The following is a 27984-nucleotide window of genomic DNA, read 5'->3' as shown; positions in this document are numbered from 1 at the left end:
ATAGTCTCCAGATTAATCTACAGTATATATACTGTCTCTTAGGACTTTTAAAGCATCTTTCACTCTCTGTCTCAGGCCTGGCTGCATACAGATTTGTACTGCTAAATCTATTTTGTTTAGGGGGTGATTTTTTTCTATTTTTTTTTTTACTTAAAATAGGTATCCTAGTACAGTCCCTAGTTGAAGACATAGTTATGCCATTATAAAGGTGTCTTGTACTGGTTTAGCTTATTCCCCTTCCCCCATGGAAACAACTCTGCTAGGGGAGCTGCGCCACTTTAACTGTGCTGGTATGAATACAGGTATACTTAAAATGGTACAACTAGTGTGTAGACAAGTCATTAGTATTATGCACAAATCCAGTGGCTTACCGATGGGTGACATGGAAGTATTTTGGTCTAATTAAATGCTACTTGACTTAAGCAGGAGGGGTGAAGAGGAGCATTCAGCATGTAACTTCTTTCTAAATTGCCTTTTGCATTCTGCTTGAGGCTCCCCAACTCCCTCTCTAAGTGGTGCTCTATTTTAGACTATGCGGGCAACATCACCACCAGTGGCAAACTGCACTGGGACATAGACCTAGGGTGTGGATGCTCAGGTAAATGCTGTTTTTTTTGTTGTTGTTCTTTTAAACTATATGGCACAGTTTTGCTAACATTTTTTCAAAACTTTATCACAAAGGATTTAAAGTTATATATTTTCAGTGTATTTACAAAACCAAGCCATATATTTTAAAAAAGGCACTTGCATGGAACCATCCTAGAGAAGATTAGGTTTGTGTTTAGTTCCCTATCTGAGCTGGGGAGTTGCAGCATTTTGCATCCTCCAGTGCCACTTGGAATGGGAGCTGGCAATCTGTGACTTCAGTGGGACTTGAAAAAGAAAAACACAGAGTGAGTCTAAAATCTCTACGTGTTGAATGCTTTTCTTAACCATGTTACATGAGATGTTTAGCACATTCCCTAGAACTGTTTTATTTAAAAATTCCTGCAAGTAACATTCAAGTTAAGTGTTTCCAATACAGTGAAACTGGAAATCACTGAATTGTATGACTTCAAATAGCAGTAAAATGCAGGTGATTTAAACCTGCGTTTGTAGGGGGATGGTCAGGATAATCTAAAAACTTTTGCATTGCTAGTTTCTATGATTGAACATGATACAGATGTTTTACTTCTTGTAAGTAAATGCTGTGTAAAATATCTACATTATTCTTTAATGAATGGAGACAGTATGCTTGATGCATAAAACTTACGGACATGGTGATGAATTTATCTGTTTACCAGTTGGCATAACTAAAATATCAGTTTAGTCATGCCCCTTCTAATCACCTAGAACTGAGGTAAAAACTGACAAGATTTTAGCATTCTTCAACTTTCAGGGCCGATTAGAATGTTTGAAAGAATTCTTAATCATTTTTCATTTAAGGACTACTTTTTTTAATATAAGAAAGTGTAAGCAAGTAACAAGAACAGGATTTCTTAGTAGCACAGTGCTAGCTAGATTCTTACTATCTCTATGTGGATGGACAAATCCCTGCTCCCCCATTTGCTCCTATATGGAGGCTAATTACAGTGGGTGAAACCATGCAGGGCCTGGGAGCTGGCCTGTCTCGGCGGAAGGGGGCACAGGCTTTACCTTTCAGAGCATGTAATTGGATCGCTAGGACTGCAGCGTGGCAGCTGGAGTTGGGCACAATGCATTGAAAAATTGTACTGAGCTGGTGCATCTCCGTGCCACTTTTTACCCCCGGCTGTGATTTGAAACCACAATTTAGCACACTGTGTAAATACCTCTGTGCTAAATTAGAGATTCCCATGCAACTTTTGTGAAGTGTATTGAATGTACTGGAAGGTAGAGTGTACTGTTGTTGAGACTCATTTTCACTTGAGAGCTAAGTTAGCATTTGAATCTAGAGGACTGATTCTGTGGACTGACCAAGCTGTGTTTGGTACAAGACTGGGACACGAGTGGGCAAAGATGTCTTTTGAGCACTTTTATCTTCCACAGCACGTGAAGAGTCCATTGCATCTCCCTACAGCTGACAACGTGAGACTCCGTGATCTGGCTGCGGTTGGGGGGCGGCAGTGAGGGTTCGGAGCTGAAACCCAACCTTCATAAAAACTGGGCAGGCAGCTGAGAGGAGCTGCTGCGGACCCTCCTGCTTCCCTGGGTTGGAGGGGGCCTAAAGCAGCTGCCAGGCAGCCTCATTGGTTGCCACACAGCAATGACTAATGGCACTGGAACGGGGGGTAGGGATGGGCCTTCCCCTTTCCCTCTCCCCCTCTTCTTTCCCCTCCGAGGCCTCGCCATCCCAGCCAGGCCACTGTGGAGCCGAGCCATGGGGAGCTGCAGCGGACCCTCCACCTTCCCAGGGTGCGGGGGATGGGTGAGCTGAGAGCAGCCCCTGGATGTGTCCCAGGCTCCCCACCCGGCTGAGGACAGGTGGAGGGTCTGTGACTCCCATAGCTGCCCGCACGGCTCTCCCCAACCCAGCTCTGGCTGGGAGGGGGGATACCTCGGAGCCTCAGCCCGGCCATGATAAGTAGAGCTCCGCAAATTCGTGGATATCTGCAGACAATTTTTGCAGATTGGATGCAGATACACATTTTTGTACCAGCACAGGACGCTAGGAATAACAGCTTAGTCATTATTACAAAATTTCAAATACTAAACTATTTTATGTGCATCACCTGGAATTAGGGATGTCACAGAAATAAGATCTATGTTCTTTTTAGAGATGACAAGGGAAATAGCTTTCACAGAAGATGTTTAATTTTTGCATCAGTAATCTGTGTCCACCATGAGATACATCAAAAGTGATAACTATTAACTGATGATGTCTAACAGAAAAATCTTCTTTTGTGATCATATTCCATTATAAACTGAAGCTTCATATAAGTCATCATGCCAAGGTGCTATTTGATAACTGAGAATTTAAGTCTTCATGAAGTTTTATCAGACTCCACTCAGGTTATGGCAGCTAAGTGTCTGCAGAGCTGTTGAATTATTCATTATATGAACTGGAAATGGTTTTTTTTGTTCTTCTAGCATTTAAAGGCCACATTTAAAAAAAAAAAAACAACCCATGTGTTATCTATTTGGAAACCCTTCTCAGCTCTTAAATTCTATGGTGATAGGTGCTTTAAACATTCTTGAGAATTCTTAAAGCCATATTTGAAAACACTGGTCTAATATTGCATATTCTCATGTTGAAGTGCATAATTTTATCTGAAACTTCTGTGAAGTTTTAGATCACATTTATTCTTAGAACACTCAAGGAGCATACCTTCTCTCTTTAATTTAAGGTGCAGTTGAGTTTGGTGATGGGAGCATGGAATTTAGGAGTCATGACTCTTCAGGTATTGTTCCTGGCACAGTAGAAGTTCTAGGTATATATTATAGTTCATCATCTTGATTTAAGCTCAGTTATCTGATCCTATATATATAAATATATATATATATATATAAAGTCTTTTGGTACAATTATAGTATAGGTTAACATGCCTGAAACTGGAAGGGAAAAGCACAACTTCTTTGATATCTTGTCAGCATACTTTTAGGGCAAATACTAAATGCTTGCCTAAGGGAATGTGTCATGGTGGGAAGCATGTGGCTTTGCTCCCGTAGCACAGCTGAAAAATGCATTATAAATTCCTGGCCACTTAAGAAACAAGCCCAAAAGCTTTCTGACATTGCTGCCTTATTTATTTTAAACTAACATGATCATGACATTGCTATGCAGTTTTCTGCTGCTTATATTTTAAGTTAAAATCTCATTTTTGTTTCAGATTCTCCTTCCTCTATGGTTAACAAACAGCTTGGATCCATGTCACTTGATGAGCAACAGGGTGCGTGTGATAGGAAATATGCTATACCCAGCCATAGTTCACTGCAATGCAGACTTCCTTTTTTAATTTCAGTTCATGCTGATAAACATGCTGTTCATCTTCATAAAGTAGAATTCCTTAAGCAGACCTACGTTGGAAATCCCATTATACTCAGTTAAAATTAAATCCTCTGCAAAAGTAGTGTAAATTTATTTTTAAAAATCTGCACTTACTATACTCCACTCTGACACATTGTAAGTGAATTCAGAAAAAAATGTTTTTAATCAAAAGTAAAATTGCAAATCAGTTTTTAAACTGGTGTTTACAGATGTAAATCCTCTCAGCCCATTAAGGGGAGTTACCTTTTGGGTGAAACTTGCCTTTAACCAGATAAAGCCAAAGTAGCCTGATTTATGTAGGGTACGTGCGGATGCTGAGGAAGAAAAATCCATTCAATTTGGGTTCGGGGCAGTGGGCTGCACTGCAGCACCTACCTGTTACCTCAGCCTGTTGGTTGAAAGCTGCAACTCCTATGTGCAATTTTTGCTGTGTCTTAAGATCACCTTACTTCTGTAATCAGTGGTCCCATATCTCCTCTGGGAATGTCTACACAGCGAAGAAAAATCCATGGCTGGCCTGTGCCTGCTGCCTTGGACTGCAGGACTCTTTCATTACTGTGTAGACTTCTGGGCTGGGACGGGAGCCTGAGCTCGGGGACCTTCCACCCTGAAGGGTGAGCCTCAGAAGATTTGGATGCTTATCTCCGCCCTTAAATCTTCAAAACATGACTAGAAAGCTCAGAAAGAGACTTGTCTGTTCCAGTTACAGCTGGAATCCTGAACTGTTGAGTTGATAACAAAAATGAAACCATGAACCTTCAAGATGCTTTGGTCCCAAATTAGGCAAGGTTTGAAAGTTTCCTTGTTACCTTTCCACGCTGGTTTGCTTTCCCTTAGAATTGCCTTGCATCTTAGAATAGGTAATTACATAAATGGAGTAGAACTTACTTTCTAACAGTTGCATTCTTCCTTAGTATTTAGGCTGTTGTGCTGATGTGTGGAGATTTCCTCTTACAAATCAGTTGTTTTTTATATGTAATAAAAATAAATATATCTGTTTATCTAAAACTTAATGGTAAACCTACTTTATGATCACTGATTTAAGACAATGACTTTCCTAGTGTGATATTAGGACCACCAGAAGAGAAAGTTAATGTCACTAGAACTGTGGTAGATTGGGAATCTGGATGAGGAAATAGTTAGAGGATTTATCTCCTATCAGATGGTCAGCAGAATAAAAAGCTGACTGTATTCTGCATTCATATCATCATTCAGTTCTCTTAAATTAAACAATTTCAGGGGGGGTCCGCATTTTGATGGGAAATCTCCAAAAAACCGCTAGCTGGTGCAGGAAGTTGTCGGTGCTTCAGTGTATGGTACTTTTCCCTCTGATTTTGTTAGCTTGCCATTAGAGCAGACTGTGTTCTTGGCATTACCATCTTTTATGCCCACTTTTGGTCACTAAAGATCTCATAGCATTTATCATGATTTCATAATCCCACTATTCTAGCCACATTCCTATGTGGGGTGGTTAATTTCTGCCTACCTGTATTTAATCCTGTAGTTTCAAATGGAACATGATTTTCCAGGGCTTTGGAGCTGTGCTCCGGCTCCGCTCAAGCTCCAGGCAAAAACCTGCAGCTACACTGTTCCGTGCTCGAGCTCCGGGCTCTGCTTCAGGCCCTGTTTTTCTTCACTTGGTGTTTCACCTCAGCACTGGCTACAATTCAGTAATGGGTGGTCACTGTTTAAGGGCAATATTGTTTCTAGATTGGCAAGTGTGGAGAGAAATTGTATAACTTGGACTATGGAATGGTTGCTGGTGTTCTCTAAAAGTCATTGGCCTAATCCTGAGGATTCTTATTGGGTTTTTAGTTAGTTCTTACTTGAGGTAACTCGAGCTTTTTGTAGACTGGTATTTTCGCTATTTAGGGTTTTCACCATTGCGTCTAAAGTCAGCTGGTGATTGTGGTTTTGTTGTTGTGAGCCTCAGTATGGAACTAATTCCTGTCCCCTGAAATAGATTACATTTTGACCCTCTCACTTAGAAGGAAACATCTTTAACTGTCTCCCCTCCCCCCCCCCGCCCAAATATCTGCTTTTCCTGGAATTGGGAAGTTAATGTTGGGTGCAATGAGGAATGGAGTGGGGCCTGGAGAGAGATCATGATGCAGACTCCTTGACAGCTGGAATCAGGAAGGGGCTCCAAAATCTCACGATGTGGGAGTGTGAATGATTATCAGACTCCATTAAAATATATTGCTAATTATATTTTTAAAGCTTTATACTCTTTTTTCTGAGTATATAAACAGTTTTACACGTTCAGTACAACTTTTGCTAATTACCTTCAATTTACACAAAAGCAAAGATGCCTCCTAACCGATTTCAGAGTAGAGTCCTTAGTCTCTAACTTCCAGTCAGGCCAAATGTGATCTAGTGACATGCCTCTATACTGTTAGTATCGCACAGAGAAAAGCTAGAATTTATGTGAACTTGTTTTGCACAGATGTAGTTTTCTGAGCAAATAAGTGGATTTATTAGTGTAATTTTCCTTTTTACATGATTGAAGAAAATATTTCAATTCCAGATCTTTCTAATTACAAAGGAAGATAAAAGTTCACTTTTTTTGCTTAAAAGGAAATGGAGAGTGGACTTTTCCTGTAACATTTACTTGTGGCAAAGCACAATATGAAATTATAGTCATAACTTTTTCCACAATTTGTCAAATGTGCTGCTGTAAAATAGAGGACTGCTGGTCTTACAGGCATATATGTTCAGAGTGGAATGCAAGGAATTTGGAGCAATTTAGCAGTATTGATTTGCTACTTGTTACCTTGATAACTACCTTTTACCTTGTTTGTTAGGGCTTGTGAATAGGCCAATAGCTCTGGAGATGTACATGTTCTATGATTAAACAGAGAACATCCAACTTCCCTATAATGAGAATTTTATAAAGGAAGAAAGCCAAGAACTAGCTATTGAAAGTTTACCACTAGAGTAGAGCCTCAAAGTTAAATACCTGTTCGTAACACTGAAATGTTCATAACTCTGAACAAAACGTTACAGTTGTTCTTTCAAAAGTTTACAACTGAACATTGACTTAATACAGCTTTGAAACTTTACTGAGAAGAAAAATGCTGCTTTCCCTTTTTTTAAGTAGTTTTTGTTTAACACAGTGCTGTACTGTATTTACTTTTTTTGTCTCTGCTGCTGCCTGATTGTGTATTTCAAGTTCCAAATGAGGTGTGTGGTTGACTGTCAGTTCGTAGCTCTGGTGTTCATAACTCTGAGGTTCTAATGTATTTTCGCAGCTATGTCTTTCCACACTTTTTCCTCTAAACATTTACCAAATTCCATTTTTCAAACTCTGCTAGCTGCTCTTATTGCTGGATAATTGATTTAAAGGAGTGCCCATGTGTACTCAGTCTTGAAGAACTACTGTGCTACAGCAAGCGGAGTCAAAGGGACTTATCTTGCAATATCCTGGAATGGTTTGTGATGTTTAAAGCCAGAACGAACCACTACGATAATCTAGTCTGACCTTCAAAATACAGGCCGTATCGTTTACCCAGTGGTGTGCAGCAGTATATTTAGTGGTGGCTTCATGACTCAGTGATACCAATTGTTTTTGCACTGAGAAAAAAATCCCAAAGCAATGTTAGGATATTGCATTGTAATTATTTTGTGTTCATCTCAAATGCCATTCAAGAAAGTATCTCTTCTTTCCATTCCTATCCAGCCGCTGAAGTGAGGAAATCTCCCTTGTCTGGCTGGTGGTGGTGGTGGTGGGGTGGGTCGAGGGAACAGAGTTGGATTCCACAAGCTCCTCTTCTGTCCCCTTCTCGTGATTAAGTGCTTCAGACTCTGTTTTGACTTACTCAGTGCTATCTACTTGTACTGTAAGGATACTCACATTTTGTAACACCAAGTGGTGTGTTTCCATGAACTCAAGGGTAGCACCTATTTACTTATAAATGTACATATTTTTCAATCAAAATGTAAATGCACATAACCACAATGTTTTCTTGGAGTAGATTAATTTCACATGCAAAAAATCCCTGCATTTGATCAGCGTTGTCCTCACTCCACACTGACAGAATAAGGCAGCTGCAGGCTGTATTTTAGAGCAGCCATGAGCTGCACTGTGGGTACTCATTGTGCAGAGGTTACCATGGTGAGGCTCTTGTATAAGTGTCTCAATGCGTTATATAGAACGCTCTTTCACAAAAAAATCTTAATTTTAGCTCTGTGTTTTCGTACTTTATATTTTCCACATTTTAAAAAACTTTTTGTATTCAGAACATGTATAAAGTATGTATTTAACATTATTTAAATTTTCAAACCAAATTGCTATAGCCCTGGTACCCTGAGTGGTTTCCATCTGTCAACAGTATACACACACACATGAATGTTCAGGGTCAAATTATGCTTGCAGTCATATGCTTGCAGACAATGTCTTCTGTTAACTTTAAAGGAAGTTTTATATATGTATTCAGTGGCAGAATTATGGCCCTTATTGTTTCGGTAAGCAGTCTTTACTTGGGGAGTTGTGTATGTTTGAATATATACTTATAGTAAATTATATGGATATAGAGTGATTCTGAACTCTATTTTAGAATGGTCATGCAAGAAATATTGCCACTGTACAGTGAATAATATTTAATACTTCCTGTTAATCTTAAATTATTATTTTATCCATTGCAGCTTTGAACTAGAAATTTTGAAACAGAAATCCAGACTGGAAAAGCAGTAGGAGATATACTACTTTAACATCTTATTTAAAATTGTGAATGACAACTTAAATATTTTTCCATGCAGCACATGTAAGATTTTGTCACTGGCAAAGCTGTTGTAGTCATGATCAAGTTCCTATACTCCATAAACCAAACAAAAGCTGACTAACACTGCTATGCAGATGGCTGTGAAATAAAAAGATTAAACTGTATTTGATACTAAAAGCAGTAAGGACCTATGAGTTCTATTTCCAGCTTTGTCACTGACTCATTGTAGACCTTGAGTAAGTCACTGAGACTCCTTGTTCATTATACCCACTTATAAAACAGGGATATTAGGACTTCTACCTCTGACGGGTGCTGTGAAGCTCAATTAAAGTTAGTATATCAAAGTTCTTTGAGCTCCTCGGATGAAAGACGCTAGTGTACAATTATTATCAAACAAAATGCATCAGAGAGCTGTGCATGTAGATAGTTTGTCCATTAAAACAAGCATCTTATTCTTTAACATTACATTTCTTGTTAAAGCTTAACCCTGTAGCAGTCAGTTGGCTCTTTATCTCAGAAGAGGACTTTTGTCCTGGAGGATGCTTTTAAAATATCGTATTTAATTATATCCATTTTCCTTCTATTTGTTTGTTATTGTTCTTGCTGCTTTTATTAGGAAAGTTTAAAACTAGTATTTTTCTCCCACACGGACGTGTCTGTTTTTTCAGTACTGTCCCTATGGGTGCTCCACTTCTGGTGCTCATGTGCCTCACGTACCTTTGATTGGAGACTTTAATCAGCAGTGTCCATTTGACCTCTGCATGCACTGCTAATATCCTTGTGCCCCACACTGAGGCTGTATCAAGCTATATAGGCAAACAGCCTCGGCCTGAAACAGAATTTAGCATGTCAGCATTGTGCGTGCCTTGGCTGATTGCTGAGTTCATTCTACTTAGTTTATTTAGTTTGTTAGTATCATGCAGAGATGGGCTGAACGCTTCAATAGTCTACTCAGTAGAGCATACACAGTCATTTGGCGTGTCTTTGATCAATTACCAAGAAACCCATCAAAGAGGATCTCAACTTCCCTCCCTTAGTTGACGTCATGAAAGCCATCAAACAATTGAATTCTGGTCTGAAAAGGCATCTGGAAAGGATGGTATTCCATCAGAACTGTACAAAGCAGCAGGTCCAAAGGCTATCCCGGTGTTTTCACATCATCTTGAGTAGCATTTGGGAGGAAGAAGAAATGCCACAAGACTTCAAAGATTCTATTATTGTATCACTGTTCAAAGCCAAAGGCAGCAAACTGACTGCGGAAAGTACAGAGGCATTTCCCTACTATGTATAGCAGGGAATATGCTAGCTTGCATTTTATTGAAGAGACTCATTCCAAACATGTCTGAGGAGAGAATGCCAGCAGTGCAGTGTGATTTTAGGCCAGCTCATAGTACTATGATTTTTGTCATAAGGCAGGTCCAGGAAAAATGTTTAGAGCAGAACATGGACCAGTATGCAGTCTTCACTGACTTGACCAAAGCCTTTGATATGTCAACAGAGAGGGTCTATGGGCTTTTCTACATAAACTAGGCTGCCCGAGAAGATTCATACAAATCATCTGACTGTTCCATGACCACATGACAGTACAAGTACTCTGCAATGGTAACTTTTCTGACGTATTCAAAATCTCAAGGGGAGTGAAGCAAGACTGCATACTTGCTCCAGTGCTGTTCAACTTGTTCTTTGCCTGTGTCCTCAGCCATGCCATGAGGGACTTGGGTTGGGGGATTTATATCTGCTACTAACTGGATGGCTCCCTCTTTGACCTTCAAAGACTTGATGCTAAGACCAAGACGCTGGAGATACTTCTCATCAAGGCATTTTTTGCAGATGACTGCACCTTGGTGGACCATAGACATAGCAACCTTCAGGTCATTGTTGATACAGTGGTCCTAATATCTCTCTTGTATGGATCTGAGACATGGATTCTCTATAGATGGCATATGAAACATCTTGAGCAATTTCACATGTGCTCACTCTGCTCAATTATGAACATTTGCTGGCAGGACAGATTGACCAATATCAAGGTCCTTGAGAGAGCAAACACAACCAGCATTGAGGAAATGCTACTGAGAGCACAACTTAGGTGAACCAGACATGTCATCAGAATGGAAGACCACTGTCTCCCAAAACAGATCTTGTATAAGGAGCTAAGGCAGGGCAAAAGAAAGAAGCATTGTCCGCATAAGTGCTTCAAAGATAACCTGACGAGCAGTCTCCAGTAGGCTGGCATCCATGTCAAAGAACTCAAGCAAATGGCTCAGAACTGGACTCATTTGGGGTCTCTGACAAGATCAGCATGTAACAGGTTTGAGCAGATAGACAAAATAGTCTCCAGGCTGCATGTGAAATACATCACAGAGCTGCATCATCAAACATCATAGATATGGACTTCCCATGCCCTTATTTTGGCTGACTGTGCATCAGAGTGAAATGCTTAGCCATAGATGAAAAATGTGACAATATCATCCTAGTCAGTGATGGACTATCAATATTAGCAGATAATTACTGGTTATTGAAAGATTGTTTAATTTCTTCTTGGGAAATCCTCCCTGTGAGGGACATGTCTGAGTCACTGGGGTTTAAGTATTGGCTCATATGCAGAGAGGCTATCCTGGTCAGTGACGGACGCTGTATGTATGTTCACTGCCTGGGTGAATTGCATGTCTCACAAAAGTATAATTTCTGTTGAGCCCTCAAATCAGGGGACAGAAGAACTGCAAAATCAAGCTTCGACTGTTAATGTAGGAGTGCTCCTTTCCTCCCACTTCAGAGCCAGGTCAGGAGAACCCCCGCTTTACATCAGTCGCCACAGTCTCTAGTGGTCATTCGACCTCAGTGCAACACCCTTCTAGATAGGGGAAGGCTTCAAATACCTCCTCTAAAGATTCTAAGAAGAGGAGCTCTAATTTGCTTCTTAAGGCACCCTCTTCAAAAAGACCTCACTCTCTGACCAGGTCAATAGCCTTGAGGCTTGGTACGATAGAGGCGCAAAAGGCTCCTCTGGTACCAGTGAGGCAGGAAAATCCCACCGTTTTCAGAGTAAACATGGTTCTGGGAAGGTTCCAATACTGTCTAGCAAAGACGGTCAGAGTGAGCAAACGGCATGCATGGGCTGAACTACCACTGCTAATGAAAATGTCCAGTCAAAGGTGCATGGGAAACACATGCACCTGAAGTGGAGCACCCATAAGGACATTCAGCTCAAAGAACTAGACTTAACTGCACATGGTGAGCAACCTCTCTTTCGTTCTATTTGATTCTGCAGTGACAAAGCATGAGTAAAATTTGACCCTGTTGTTATGTAGAGAAAGGTCAATGACTTTAATGGTCAGAATTTGCTCATTATTTGAAATTGTGGAAGAAAAGTCATGGTGCTACAGATGTAGGGTGATGGCTTCACAGCAGGATCGAGTATAAGAAGCTGGTTTGTGAGGAAAATTGTGTTGTGTTGTTTTTTTTTGGGGGGGGGAGGAGTGGAACTCCCAATGACAGCAAAGGGAAGACTGTACATTGATGTTCAACAACTAATAAATTAATATATTAACATCAAAGGGTGACTAACATTCTCCTAATTCATATGAGGCTGGAGTAAGTGGGCTTCACATAGGTGACGTGGGGTGTGGAAGTCAAGAATTCTCCCATTAATCTAGGTTCAGAACAAGGAGCACCTGTGTAATAAATGTATATTTGATGTTACTGCCCATAACCTTTATTAGCAGGAATTGGCTACTGCACACTCTTAAGTGGTGTTTGTTTGTAGACAGGAGGTCCATGATGTAGATGGGCCTACTGGCTATGAACCTTCCTTCAGGGAAGGATGCCGTAGAGCAGTGCTGTTACCATAGAGCCCATTGCACAGACTCTTTGTGATCTCTTAACTCTGTGCACCCGGTATTCAGTAGTACTGCTGAAGTAAATTTTATTGTCAGTTCACGTTCTTAGAGTTTCAGCATAAAGAACATTCAAACTAGGATAACTTTAGGTGATGAGGGGGGGGAAGAGGAGCACTTTCAAAATGTAGCACTGAATGAAATGACAGTCCACTTTCCCATACAACAAACTCCAAACCTCAGTATAATAGTTGGATGGTAACTATCCAAAGTCGTGCTCACAAAGGACCAAATCACAGGGGAAGGAACGCAAGCCAAAATGGGGACAGAATATTAAAGAATATTTAGATAAGTTAGATGTGTTCAAGTCGGCGGAGCCTCATGAAATTCATCCAAGGTTGTTTAGGGAACTAGCTGCAGCAATTTTGGATCTGTTAGCAGTTATCTTTGGAAACTCATGGACATGGGTGAGGTCTCAGAGAACTGGAGAAGGGCAAAAATTTGTAGTTATCTTTAAAAAGGGGAACAAAGAAGACCTGGGGAATTATTGATCAGTCAGCCTAACTTTAAAACCTGGAAAGCTATTGGAACAAATTATTAAAAAATTGTTTTGTAAACTCCTAGAGGATGATAGGGTTATAAGGAATAACAAACATGCAAAGTTACTGATCTAGTGAATGGGAGAAATCAGTAAACGTAATGTTTTTATTTTAATAAGGCTTTTGACACAATCCTACATGACATTCTCATGAGCAAACTAGAGAAATATGGTCTAGATCAGTGCTTCTCAAAGCTGGTCTGCTGCTTGTTCAGGGAAAGACCCCGGTGGTCTGGGCCAGTTTGTTTACCTGCCGCATCAGCCGATCGTGGCTCACACTGGCCACGGTTTGCCCCTCCAGGCCAGTGGGGGCTGTGAGAAGAGCAGCCAGCACATCCCTTGGCCACCGCCGCCGCTTCCCGCAGTCCCCATTGGCTGTGGACACGGCAGGTAAACAAACTGGCCCAGACTGCAAGGGGCTTTCCCTGAACAAGCGGCGGCCCAACTTTGAGAAGCACTGGTCTAGATGGAATTTCTGTGCAGTGGGTGCACAGTTGGTTGAAAGACAGTACTCAGAATTGTCAGTGTTTCACCCTCAAACTGGGAGGACATATCTAGTTGGGAGCCAGAGGTTCAGTCCTGGGTCTGGTACTATTCAATATTTTCATTAATGATTTGGATAATGGAGCACATGCAAGCAGTTTGGAGAACAGGATTAGAATTCAAAATGACCTTGACAGATTGGAGAATTGGTCTGAAATCAGTAAAATTATATTCTATGAACCCAAGTGCAAAGTACTTCAATTAGGAAGGAAGAATCAAATGCAAAACTAGAAAATGGGGAATAACTGGGTAGGTGGTAGTACTGCTGAAAAGGACCTGGGTGGTCATAATGGATCACAGATTGAGTGAGTCGTCAATGTGATACAGTTGCCAAAAAGGCTGATATCATTCTGGGTATATTAACAGGAGTGTCATATGTAAGACATGGATGCTAATTATACCACTCTGCTCAGTACTGGTGATGCCTCAGCTGAAGTACTGTGTCTAATTCTGAGTGTCACACTTTAGGAAAGACGTGGACAAACTGAGAGAGCTGAAGAGAGCAACAAAAGTTATAAAATCTTTAGAAAACCTGACCTAGATTTGTGGAGGGAAAAAACTGGGCATGTTTAGTCTTGAGAAAAGAAAACTGAGGTGGTACCTGATAAGTCTTTAAGTATGTTAAAGGGCTTTTATAATGAAGATACCGATCAAGTGGTCTCCATGTACTCTGAGGTATGGACAAGAAGTAATGGGCTTAATTTGCAGCAAGAGTGGTGTAGGTTAAATATTAGGGGAAACTTTCTAACCATAAGGATAGTTGGACTCTGAATTAGGCCTCCAAGGGAGGTTGTGGAGTCTCCATCACTGGACGTTTTTAGGAACAGGTTGGACAAACATCTGTTAGGGATAGTCTAGGTTTACTTGGTGTCCTGTCTCAGCACAGGGGGCTGGACTTGGTGATATCTCGGCATCCAGCTCTATATTTCTATGATTCTGTGTATGGCTCCCATGTAAATCAGAAGGCATCTTATGGCTGAATCTAAGGACCACATATGCCCTCTTCATTGTTTTAAATACAAATTGTTATATCTTTAGGCTAGTCCCTAAGCTTTGCAAAGTATAAATTCAGTGTGATCACACTAAAGCATTTAACTTTTAGTTTGGTCTGTGTCTGGCTTTAAAACAGATTGTATTAGAGAGAATTTTTTGGTTATCTTAATTCACTTCTGAAGGTGTTTCCATTAGTTAACAGTTTTACATAAATTACTGACACGCCTTCAAATATTATCAACCCTTGTTTACAGACAGTGAAAAGCAGAGTCCGCGAACTGGAACAGGTGAACCAGTTTTAAGTTTGCACTACAGTACAGAAGGAACTACTACAAGCACGATAAAATTGGACTTCACGGATGAGTGGTAAGAAGTTCTTTTTTTTTAGCTGTTAATAAGCACAATTTTCCATTGTATTCGCATTTGTTTACCTAAAATGATTTTATTCTTTCAATTATATGTACCACTTTATATGTATTGTTTCCTGCTGTTTCATAGTTTTGTAATAGTATTTTACCGAGCTAGTGACTGTCTGACTAAGAATAAACTATTTTCTGTGTTCTATTTGCATTCAGTCATCGCAGGCAAAATTATTTTAAAAGTGGGCAAAATTCATCTTTCTGACCTCAATCTTTAAATATATAGCAAAGCATATGTAAAGAACAGGAAAAAGTGGCTTTCACCATTAACTTTTTAAGTTGTTGAGAATTTTTTTTATAAATACAGCTCAGCAAACTTCACTTTGTAACAGTACATCCATGTTAGAATGCTATGGATTTTAATTCTTCTAGCTAAAGAAGGTTTCAGAGCAGACACAATTACAGAAATGTGTTGTGAATTTTTTAATTAAAAAAAAAAAAAGAAAAGTAGCAATAGTTCATTGTATAGATCATCTTCTGTAATTTTGATCCAAACCTTAAAATAATTCAGAAAAAAATATTGTACCAAGTACTCTTGAAATACACATCCGTTGAGTCTACATGGATTTTGAAAGAACTATTTCAAATTTGTGGAGCGAGAACTGCACCAGGTTCTGTGTTCCCTTGTTGGCACAGAGAAATCCAAACATAGCTTGAAAATGTTGGAACCTCAACTAAATTGAAGGGCAATTGAAGGAAATTGAAGGGTAGTATGAAACCATGGGAGAGAGGCTCCACATGATCACTTCTTAGGCCCCATGGACCCAGAAAGAAGTATTTCCATTGTACATGGGTCTGCAAAACGGTATAAAAGGAAATACATCTTCTCTTTAACAGTCTTTAAAACTTTTTGTTTACTTTTCTTTTAATCTGAATATCATGCTCACAGCTACACTCTTGAAATCTTAACTACAAATTGAAGTTCTCAGACATCTATAAAGTGCATGTTTGTCTGGACATGCAGTTTGAGCAAGCAATAATTGTTTAGATGTTTTCTTTATGTTGATACTTTTTAGATATTTATTCCTTACGTCCTGTCCTTGAAGGGGACACTCCTTCTCCGGACCGGTCTACACTACGAAGATAGGTCGTCGTAAGCCATCTTGCATTGACCTAGTGATGCATGTGTCTATGCTTAAATTTGTCTGCCACTGATGTAAGTGCCCCATTACAGCGGCACAGTAACACTACCTCCTTGAGTGGTGTTGAGCCATGTTCGATGTACTAAGGTCAATGCAGTGTAGGTGTAGACACTTTTACTTATGTCTACCCTAATAGTCCTCCAGCAGCTGTCCCACAATGCCCAACACTGTCTGTTTTGGTTACAATTGTGAACTCCACTGTTCAGGGTTACAGAAGACTGGAAGGCCCCATGCTCCTTTAAAACCCTGCATATTTTTTAAATGCCTTTTCCAGCTCTCTGTTGTTGTGTGCCGTGGGCCATGCTGTCTACGCAGTCCAGAAGTACTCCTGCTTGGAGTAGGCAGGAAATATTGCATCTCCTTGGCCTGTGAGAAGAAGAGACTTTACAAGCACAGCTACAGACCAGCTGTAGAAATGTTGACATCTGAGTAGGTTGCATGGAGGATGCAGGAGAATGGGTATGAAAGGGATCAACAAAAGTGTTGCGTGAAAGCAAAGGAACTGCAGATGGAATATCAGAAAGCCAGAGAGGCCAACAGACAATCTGATGCTGAGCCGCAAACCTACCGCTTTCACAAAGAACTGCATGTCATACTTGGTGGAAACCCCCTTATCCACCCTGCATACCAGTGTGAATACCTCTGAGGAGCCAAGTCACAGGCCCTTAGTGTGACCCGCAAGGAGAAGAAGAAGGAAGAGGAGGATGGGGGACGCGTGGCTGGGAGGTCTAGCTATGCCACGAGCCAGTACCTGTTTGATACTCTACTGCAATCCAGTCAGTCCCGGCAGTCAAGCATTGGAGAGCCTGATGCAGGGAAAGGATCTTTGGGTAAGCGTGTAAATTTATTTCCCATTACAGTGATGGCGCCCCCAACTTAACAGGACACAGCTATCAACTTTTCATTAATTTACTAGTACTAGAATAGGTAGTGGTACTATGAAGATAAATAGTGTTGTTATCTGCTTTTAATTCCCCTAAAGAGTTAGGCAAGGGGGCCCAGGCGGACCAGTTTATTTATGTACATAGGAATGTCCCTTTAATCCTGAGAGATCTTGATTAGACTTCCATGGGGGTACTCTGCAATCCTCTCCTGAAGGTTTCTAGGGATGGCCCACTTATTTCTTCTTCGATGGTAGGATGCTTTCCCACAGGGCCGGCTTTAGGCTGATTCGCCCGATTCTCCCGAATCAGGCCCCGCACCTAAGAGGGCCCCGTGCCAGCACCATTTTAATTTTTACTTACTCAGCAGTGCTCCGGGGGTCTTCGGCGGTGGATCCTTCACTTGCTGCAGGTCTTCTGCGGCATTTTGGCAGCGGGTCCTTGAGTGCCACAGAAGACCCGGAGTGAGTGAAGGACCTGCTGCCGAAGTGTCGCCGAAGACCCGGAGCGCCGCCGGGTGAGTACGAATTGGGCCCTGCACTTGATAAAGCCGACCCTGCTTTCCCCCACACCAGTCAGCAATACCTTTAACAGGCACCACTGCAGTACATAGGCTAACAATATATGGGCCCCCAGCAGCAACTGTGCTTTCTCTGCCTTTGTTACCTTCAGAAATAAGATATCTGATAAAATAACCACCCCTTATTGAAGTGTCAACAAGCGCGTCTTGTGTAAAACTTTAGAGGAGCAAGAGAAGGGCATTTTGAATCTTAACTTTCGCTTTCTCTTGTGATTGTATTGATAATGGTACCACTGTGTGTTTTATCTGCAGCTACAGATGTGGCAGATAGGGGTTCGTTCTGCAGATCCGTGGAATGCCTGAGCCAGATAAGATGAAAGAAGAGAACTTGGAATTCCATGTTCAATGAGATCCTGTAACCAGTGTTGATCAGACCGTGAGCAAAGGGCCTTGAAGGTGAATACAGCTGGCAGCTTGGAGAAGGGAAGAGTAGAGAAGCGAGAATCCCAGCAGGAAAAAAAGAGAGGGAGATGCATCGGGACATAAGGAGGCTTCTCCGTTGACAAACACAGATGCTGCAGGCAGGGGTGCTGGAACTAGTGGTGCTGAGGGTGCAGCAGCACCCCGTGACTTGAAGTGGTTTCCAATGGCTTTCAGCACCCCCACTATAAAAATTGTCCCAACACCACAGTCTGCACATTCAACAATCATGGGTTCGCCTCCCTTTGCAGTCCATGGAGAACTCCATTTCAGCAGCTCCTTACACTTTCTGCCACATGGCATCAGGACCTGCATTTCTACCCCTACCTCTTCATGCTAGGTGACATTAAGGATACAGCAAGCTTCACATGTGCTGACTTGTGAAAGCCACTGTTGATGTATGTGTAGGCAAAATAGACATGAATGTTTTTTCCCCTTGTTAAGTTCTGTTTCATTAATATATTAAGTATTTTGTGTATTTGCTTTTAAATTGCAGACTCCTTCCCCCCCGACTGATTTTGATACTGAATAAAATTGTATTATTTGGAAAATCATTCCTGTTTACTCGTTCACAACATATGTTGCAGAGTGCCTAGTAGTTCTGAAAGCACCCACCTACTAGCTACTGTACGGTGTGACACAACTCATAGGATCAATGACAAACATGGTGTAATAATCATAGATGTGCAGCAAGCACTGCAACATTTAATAGTTGCATTGAAAGAGTTATATTCATAGACATACATCAAGCAACACACAATTCCTAACAAGCCCCAATTCAGCATAGACAGGTAGAGTACGGTATGTCACAAGACGTTACAAGGGCTTACTGTTAAAGTGCTCTTTCAAAGCCTCCCTGAGCCATATAGCTACATGTTGAGCTTTTTTGTGTCTGGTGGTTCAAACTCAGCAGACAGCCTCTCCACCTCTGTTTCTAGTCCCGTGGCAACTTTTCCACATTTGCTTCACAGATACTATGCAGGATACACGAGGCAGATATAATTATTGGGGTTCTTTTTTCACTCTGATCCAGTCTTGTGAGTAAACAACGCCAGTGTCCCTACCAAAAGCTCATTTAACTGTCATTCTGTATCTGCTGAACCAGTAGTTGAATCTTGTCTTGTGTCATAAACAGATAGCTAAGGGTTAATGTCTCTTTCACCTGAAGCACCTGACCAGAGGACCAATCAGGAAACCGGATTTTTTCAACTTTGGGTGGAGGGAATTGAGTGTCTGTGTCTTTGTTTTTTTTCTTTTGTCTGCCTGCCTGCTTTCTCTGAGCTTTGGAGAAGTAGTTCTATTTTCTAGTCTTCTGTTTCCAAGTATAAGGACAAAGAGATCAGATAGTAAGTTATATGGTTTCTTTTCTATGGTATTTGCATGAATATAAGTGCTGGAGTGCTTTGATTTGTATTCTTTTTGAATAAGGCTGTTTATTCAATATTCTTTTAAGCAATTGACCCTGTGTGTATCATCTTAATACAGAGAGAACATTTGTACTTATTTTTCTTTCTTTTTATATAAAGCTTTCTTTTAAGACCGGTTGGAGTTTTTCTTTACTTCAGGGAAATTGAGTCTGTACTCACCAGGGAATTGGTGGGAGGGAGATCTGTGTGTGTTGAAGTGGCTAGCCTGATTTTGCATTCCCTCTGGGTGAAGAGGAAAGTACTTTTGTTTCCAGGATTGGGAACAGAGAGGGAGATTCACTCTGTTTGGATTCACAGAGCTTGTGTCTGTGTATCTCTCCAGGAGCACCTGGAGGGGGGAAGGGAAAAAGGATTATTTCCCTTTGTTGTGAGACTCAAGGGATTTGGGTCTTGGGGTCCCCAGGGAAGGTTTTTCAGAGGGACCAGAGTGCCCCAAAACACTCTAATTTTTTGGGTGGTGGCAGCAGGTACCAGGTCCAAGCTGGTAACTAAGCTTGGAGGTCTTCATGCTAACCCCCATATTTTGGACGCTAAGGTCCAAATCTGGGACTAAGGTTATTACATGGTGGCAGCGGTGGGAGATAGACCGAACCCAGAAGCCAGTAGAAATATTATATTTTTCTTTTCTCTGCTAAGGGCTTTTTAGCAGAGAGAAACAGTTTGGTTTTAAAAGGGAACCAGAGAGAAATTTTTTTTCTGCTCTCTCTGGCAGTTTGTGGCTTGCATGTTAAGCGAGAAGCCATTAAGAACCTGTTAAGGGTCTTTTGTCATGCAATAGCCCTCCCATTAGGGGGCAAGTACCAGCACTTATAGGCATGCAAATAAAGTGGTTTTTCTGGTTTCCCTTCATTGAACATTAGCTAGAGAGAGAAAAGGAAAAAAGCACTGTTGCTAGGCAGACTCCAGGAGGCAACAGAACCTGCAGTTCAGAAGATAAACACCGGAGGGCACTCCAACACAAGAAAACAGGAACCATGACTTCTAAGGCAAAAATTGACGCCGAAGAACAAATCAAAGAAGCTCAACACAGGCGACAACTGGAAATAAAACAAAAAGAGATGGAGATGAAAGAAAGAGAAGAACAGATCAAAGAGGCAGCCTACCAAAGAGAACAGGCAGCCTTCCAAAGAGAACAGGCAGCCCAAGAGGCAGCACACAAAAGAAAACTAGAAGAAGAAGAGGTGGCCCACCGCCGAGAAATGGAAAAACAACAAAAAGAGAATGAAGAGAAGGAAAAACAGAGAAAACATGAACTGGAGTTGGCAAAAGCTGGGCTGCCTGTGCCAGCCAACCCTAACAACCCGGCGCCAAATATTGCTCCACAGCCCAGGAAATTTCCCACCTACAAGGCAGGTGATGACACCGAGGCCTTCTTGGAAAATTTTGAAAGAGCCTGTCTTGGGTACAGCATTCCCGAAGACCAGTACATGGTAGAATTGAGGTCACAGCTCAGTGGACCTTTAGCAGAGGTGGCAGCTGAAATGCCTAAGCACCAAATGAATGACTATAAACTTTTTCTAACCAAGGCCAGATACAGGATGGGGATAACCCCAGATCATGCCCGTCGGCGTTTCAGAAACCAAAAGTGGAAACCAGAGGAGTCATTTCCCAAACACGCCTACTACATTGCAAAAAACTATGAGGCCTGGCTAACAGGAAACAACATTCAAACCTTGGAAGAACTGAACCTCCTCATACAAATGGAGCAGTTCTTGGATGGTGTTCCTGAAGACATCACACGGTACATACAAGATGGACACCCCAAGAATATCGCTGAGGCGGGGGAGATTGGAGCCAAATGGATGGAACTGGCAGAAAGCAAAAAAGCTACTGTCAAGGGGAACGATTACCCCAGGGGGCACACAGACCATAAACCCTACCACCGAGGACAGCCAAAGACCCCACATACCACCCAAGTAAAGCCACAGATACCCTACCCTTCAACCTCACCAGTCTCCAGTAACTCACCTCGGCCCAGTGACCCATCAGATGGAAGATGCTTTAAGTGTAATGAACTGGGACATATCAAGGCCAAGTGTCCCAAGAACACCATGCGAGTGCAATTCATTACACCACCATCACACCAAAGATCCCCAGGCCCGGATGCCTCTCAAATACCCTTGGAGCGAAGGGAAAATTTGAGAGTGGGCGGAAAGAAGGTTACTGCGTGGAGAGACACGGGGGCACAAGTGTCAGCTATCCACCAATCCTTCGTTGACCCCAAATTCATCAACCCAAAGGCCAAAGTTACAATTTACCCCTTCATGTCACAAGCTGTAGACTTGCCTACAGCTCAACTGCCTGTCCAGTACAAAGGCTGGTCAGGAATGTGGACTTTTGCAGTCTATGACAATTATCCTATCCCCATGCTACTGGGGGAAGACTTGGCCAACCAGGTGAGGCGGGCCAAGAGAGTGGGAATGGTTACACGTAGCCAAACCAGGCAAGCTTCCAGACCCATTCCTGTTCCTGAGCCGTCCACAGAGGCCCCGTCTGTGTTACCAGAGACCCAGACAGAGGTAGTGGAACCGGATTCCATGCCAACCACTGAAACAGCCACAGCACCTCCAGTCCCAGGCCCGGAACTGGAACAGCAACCAGCACCAGCAAGTGCAACCCCATCTTCAAACTCAACGCCAGAGGGCGCCAGCGAGCCAGAACTGGCAGAAGCAAAAGACAGCCATACCCAAAAGGCTCAGCCAGAGCCTGAAATACCCTCAGGTGCACCAGCGGAGAGCGGTACACCAGCAACGGAAACAACCCCATCACCTACATCGCTTCCAGAGGGACCAAGCCCAAGTCCACAGTCTAAGGAAGAACTGGTGACCCCAGCCTCAAGGGAACAGTTCCAGACTGAGCAGGAAGCGGATGACAGCCTTCAGAAAGCTTGGGCGGCGGCACGGAGCACCCCACCGCCTCTCAGCTCTTCTAATCGATCCCGGTTTGTTATAGACCAAGGACTTTTATACAAGGAAATTCTTTCTGGTGGACACCGGGAAGAATGGCAGCCGCAAAAACAGTTGGTGGTTCCAACTAAGTACCGGGGGAAGCTCTTAAGCTTAGCCCATGATCATCCCAGTGGCCATGCTGGGGTGAACCGAACCAAGGACCGGTTGGGGAAGTCCTTCCACTGGGAGGGGATGGGCAAGGACGTTGCCAAGTATGTCCGGTCTTGTGAGGTATGCCAAAGAGTGGGTAAGCCTCAAGACCAGGTCAAGGCCCCTCTCCAGCCACTCCCCATAATTGAGGTCCCATTTCAGCGAGTAGCTGTGGATATTCTGGGCCCTTTCCCAAAAAAGACGCCCAGAGGAAAGCAGTACGTACTGACTTTAGTGGACTTTGCTACCCGATGGCCAGAAGCAGTCGCTCTAGGCAACACCAGGGCTAACACTGTGTGCCTGGCCCTAACAGACATCTTTGCCAGGGTAGGTTGGCCCTCTGACATCCTTACAGATTCAGGGTCTAATTTCCTGGCAGGGACCATGGAAAAACTGTGGGAAACTCATGGGGTGAATCACTTGGTTGCCACCCCGTACCACCATCAAACCAATGGCCTGGTGGAAAGGTTCAATGGAACTTTGGGGGCCATGATACGAAAATTCATCAACGAATTCTCCAATAATTGGGACCTAGTGTTGCAGCAGTTGCTGTTTGCCTACAGGGCTGTACCACATCCCAGTTTAGGGTTTTCACCATTTGAACTTGTGTATGGTCACGAGGTTAAGGGGCCATTACAGTTGGTGAAGCAGCAATGGGAGGGGTTTACGCCTTCTCCAGGAACTAACATTCTGGACTTTGTAAGCAACCTACAAAGCACCCTCCGACACTCTTTAGCCCTTGCTAAAGAGAACCTAAAGGATGCTCAAGAAGAGCAAAAGGCCTGGTATGACAGACATGCCAGAGATCGGTCCTTCAAGGTAGGAGACCAGGTTATGGTCTTGAAGGCGCAACAGGCCCATAAGATGGAAGCATCATGGGAAGGGCCCTTCACGGTCCAAGAGCGCCTGGGAGCTGTAAACTACCTCATAGCATTTCCCAATTCCTCACTAAAGCCTAAAGTGTACCATGTTAATTCTCTCAAGCCTTTCTATTCCAGAGACTTACAGGTTTGTCAGTTTACAGTCCAGGGAGATGATGCTGAGTGGCCTAACGGTGTCTACTACGACGGGAAAAAAGACGGTGGCGTGGAAGAGGTGAACCTCTCAACCACCCTGGAACGTCTGCAGCGGCAACAAATCAAGGAGCTGTGCACTAGCTTCGCCCCATTGTTCTCAGCCACCCCAGGACGGACTGAACGGGCATACCACTCCATTGATACAGGTAATGCTCACCCAATCAGAACCCCACCCTACCGAGTGTCTCCTCATGCCCAAGCTGCTATAGAACGGGAGATCCAGAACATGCTACAAATGGGTATAATCCGCCCATCTACCAGTGCATGGGCATCTCCAGTGGTTCTGGTACCCAAACCAGATGGGGAAATACGCTTTTGCGTGGACTACCGTAAGCTAAATGCTGTAACTCGTCCGGACAACTATCCAATGCCACGTACCGATGAGCTATTGGAGAAGTTGGGACGTGCCCAGTTCATCTCTACAATAGACTTAACCAAGGGGTACTGGCAAGTACCGCTAGATGAACCTGCCAAGGAGAGGTCAGCATTCGTCACCCATGCGGGGGTGTATGAATTCAATGTCCTTCCTTTCGGCCTTCGAAATGCACCCGCCACCTTCCAAAGGCTGGTAGATGGTCTACTAGCTGGACTGGGAGAATTTGCAGTTGCCTACCTCGATGATGTGGCCATTTTTTCTGACTCCTGGCCCGAACACCTACTACACCTGGAAAAGGTCTTTGAGCGCATCAGGCAGGCAGGACTAACTGTTAAGGCCAAAAAGTGTCAAATAGGCCAAAACAGAGTGACTTACCTGGGGCACCAGGTGGGTCGAGGAACCATAAACCCCCTACAGGCCAAGGTGGATGCTATCCAAAAGTGGCCTGTCCCAAGGTCAAAGAAACAGGTCCAATCCTTCTTAGGCTTGGCCGGATACTACAGGCGATTTGTACCACACTACAGCCAAATCGCTGCCCCACTGACCGACCTGACCAAAAAGACCCAGCCAAATGCAGTTAAGTGGACTGATGAGTGTCAAAAGGCCTTTACCCAACTTAAGGCAACGCTCATGTCTGACCCTGTGCTCAGGGCCCCGGATTTTGACAAGCCATTCCTAGTAACCACAGATGCATCTGAGCGTGGTATAGGAGCAGTGCTCATGCAGGAAGCAACAGATCACAACTTCCATCCTGTCGTGTTTCTCAGCAAGAAACTGTCTGAGAGGGAAAGTCACTGGTCAGTCAGTGAAAAGGAATGCTATGCCATTGTGTACGCCCTGGAAAAGCTACGCCCATATGTTTGGGGACGGCGGTTCCAACTACAAACTGACCATGCTGCACTAAAGTGGCTTCATACTGCCAAGGGGAACAACAAGAAACTTCTTCGTTGGAGTTTAGCTCTCCAAGATTTTGATTTTGAAATTCAACACATCACAGGAGCTTCTAACAAAGTAGCTGATGCACTCTCCCGTGAGAGTTTCCCAGAATTCAGTAGTTAAAAAGTGTTCTTAAAATGTAGAAGTCTGTTAGTTATATACTTAGGAGTATATGTAAAGGTGTATGTGTTGTATTAATCTGTTTATTTTCAAGTTCTAGAAGGAAATCGCCGCCAGTGAGCTTCCCCACTGTCTGCAATTTGGGGGGCGTGTCATAAACAGATAGCTAAGGGTTAATGTCTCTTTCACCTGAAGCACCTGACCAGAGGACCAATCAGGAAACCGGATTTTTTCAACTTTGGGTGGAGGGAATTGAGTGTCTGTGTCTTTGTTTTTTTTCTTTTGTCTGCCTGCCTGCTTTCTCTGAGCTTTGGAGAAGTAGTTCTATTTTCTAGTCTTCTGTTTCCAAGTATAAGGACAAAGAGATCAGATAGTAAGTTATATGGTTTCTTTTCTATGGTATTTGCATGAATATAAGTGCTGGAGTGCTTTGATTTGTATTCTTTTTGAATAAGGCTGTTTATTCAATATTCTTTTAAGCAATTGACCCTGTGTGTATCATCTTAATACAGAGAGAACATTTGTACTTATTTTTCTTTCTTTTTATATAAAGCTTTCTTTTAAGACCGGTTGGAGTTTTTCTTTACTTCAGGGAAATTGAGTCTGTACTCACCAGGGAATTGGTGGGAGGGAGATCTGTGTGTGTTGAAGTGGCTAGCCTGATTTTGCATTCCCTCTGGGTGAAGAGGAAAGTACTTTTGTTTCCAGGATTGGGAACAGAGAGGGAGATTCACTCTGTTTGGATTCACAGAGCTTGTGTCTGTGTATCTCTCCAGGAGCACCTGGAGGGGGGAAGGGAAAAAGGATTATTTCCCTTTGTTGTGAGACTCAAGGGATTTGGGTCTTGGGGTCCCCAGGGAAGGTTTTTCAGAGGGACCAGAGTGCCCCAAAACACTCTAATTTTTTGGGTGGTGGCAGCAGGTACCAGGTCCAAGCTGGTAACTAAGCTTGGAGGTCTTCATGCTAACCCCCATATTTTGGACGCTAAGGTCCAAATCTGGGACTAAGGTTATTACATCTTGGTGCTGTTGAGGTGGCTGGGGTATGGGTTAATGTGCCAGGAGAGCAAGGGGTAGGCTGGGTCCCCCAGGATCACTATTGGCATTTCAACATCATCAATAGCAATTCGTTAGTCAGGAAAAACTAACTGTCCCTACTCGTAGCTTTCTGAACAATCCTGTGTTCTTAAAGATGTGAGCACCCCACACCATCCCTGACTAGCTACCATTTATGTCAGTGAAGTGTCTCTACTGATTCACCAATACTTGCATCACCATAGAAAAGTAGCCATTTCTGTTGATATACTCTGTGGCTATGTGGTCTGGTGCCAAAATAGGAATATTTCTGCTGTCTGTTGCTCCACTGCAGTTTGGAAACTCTTTTGCTGAAAATACATACACTATGTCCTGCACATTGCTGAGAATCATAGTACTGTGTAGCAGGAGATGATTAATAGCCCTGCACACTTGCATGACAATGGCCCTCAAAATGGATTTTCCAACTCCAAAATTATTTCCCACTGACTGGTAGCAATTTGGCACTGCAAGCTTCCACAGTGCTATTGCCACTTGCCTGTCCATGGTCAGTGCAGCTCTCATTTTGATGTCTCTGTGCTGGAGGGCTGGGGCAAGCTTGGCACAGAGATCCAGGAATGTAGACCTGTGCATTGGAAAGTTCTGCAGTTGCTGTTCATCATCCTACGCCTGCTTTATGATGTGATCCCACCAGTCAGTGCTTGTTCCTTGGGCCCAGGAGCAGCATTCCACCACCATGAATGCCATCAACAGCCTGGAATTGGTTCTCACTAAGTCCCTCAAAATCTGTCCTCCAAGAAAGTCATGTTCCCTGCTCATTCAGTTTTTCTTATGGCTCTGCAAATAACAGGATAGTGCTTCCTATGCTTGCAGTGCTTATGACGGTGGTGCAGAGCTGTGACGGCTCCATGCTTCTGTCAGAGATGGCAGACAGCGAGGAGGGTCATGCAAGTTCGTGGGATTCTTAAGAAGGCACGAAAATTATGTGATATAGATGACATTATGGGATGAAGGCAGATGTATGGTGGGAAATTGATCCCTTGTTCACAGGCAGCCCTGTGCGACTCAGTTTTGCCCCACCATGCATTGTGAAAACTTCCCAAAAAACAGAGTGGTGGACAATGGCAGGTTGTGCACTGGGATACCTACCTATGGTGCACTGCACTGTGCACCGACACAAGCACTCCCGGTGAGCATGTATAGCACCAACACAAGGAGCCAAGTATACATGCACACAAGCGACATCATAACTGTGACAGCTTTATGTCAATGTAATTTGTATTGACCAAAGTTTGTAGTGTAGACATGGCCAGTCTGGTAAGAGTGGGAAACTGTAATAAGTTGAAGAAAACTTGATCAGTTAACGCACAGTTTCAATCACTATTTTCCATGGATTCACTTCCACTTACGTATTATATTGTGCAGGAAGGACAGAGGGCTTATATGGTGAGGTGCAGTGCTAGTTGACGACTGGCAATTTGATGGTGCATGTTCAGAGGCAAAGTAAATGTGAAACTAAGGCCTGGTCTACACTACGGGGTTAGGTCAAATTTAGCCGCATTAGGTTGATTTAAAAATGACTGTGTCCACACAACCAACTCCGTTCTGTTGACCTAAAGGACTCTTAAAATCAACCTCTATACTCCTCCCCGAGTAAGAGAGTAGTGCTAAAATCGACCTTGCTGGGTCGAATTTGGAGTAGTGCGGATGCAAATCGATGGTATTGGTCTCCAGGAGCTATCCCAGAGTGCTCTATTGTGACCACTCTGGACAGCACTTTATACTCCGATGCACTAGCCAGGTGCACAGGAAAAGCCCCGGGAACTTATGAATTTCATTTC

General features: G+C 42.9%; 1 protein-coding gene across 12 annotated transcripts in view; it reads left to right on the top strand.

Annotated features, from left to right (window-relative positions):
• Positions 1-27984, top strand: part of DCAF6 (DDB1 and CUL4 associated factor 6) — a 173021-nt gene that overhangs the window by 100653 nt on the left and 44384 nt on the right. For 4 of the 12 annotated variants that reach the window (XM_050957247.1, XM_050957307.1, XM_050957269.1 and 1 more), the window contains 3 exons: positions 3306-3389; positions 3789-3848; positions 14889-15000. In XM_050957247.1, the coding sequence (XP_050813204.1) occupies positions 3306-3389; positions 3789-3848; positions 14889-15000 (256 nt within the window). The remainder of the gene's footprint in view (positions 1-3305; positions 3390-3788; positions 3849-14888; positions 15001-27984) is intronic. The other 8 variants (XM_050957326.1, XM_050957346.1, XM_050957288.1 and 5 more) reach the window with 3 other exon arrangements.

Source organism: Gopherus flavomarginatus, chromosome 1 (genome assembly GCF_025201925.1).
Source record: "Gopherus flavomarginatus isolate rGopFla2 chromosome 1, rGopFla2.mat.asm, whole genome shotgun sequence".
NCBI classification, from domain to species: domain Eukaryota; kingdom Metazoa; phylum Chordata; order Testudines; family Testudinidae; genus Gopherus; species Gopherus flavomarginatus.
Note: the sequence above shows the minus strand (reverse complement) of the source record. Positions and strands in the feature narration are given on the sequence as shown.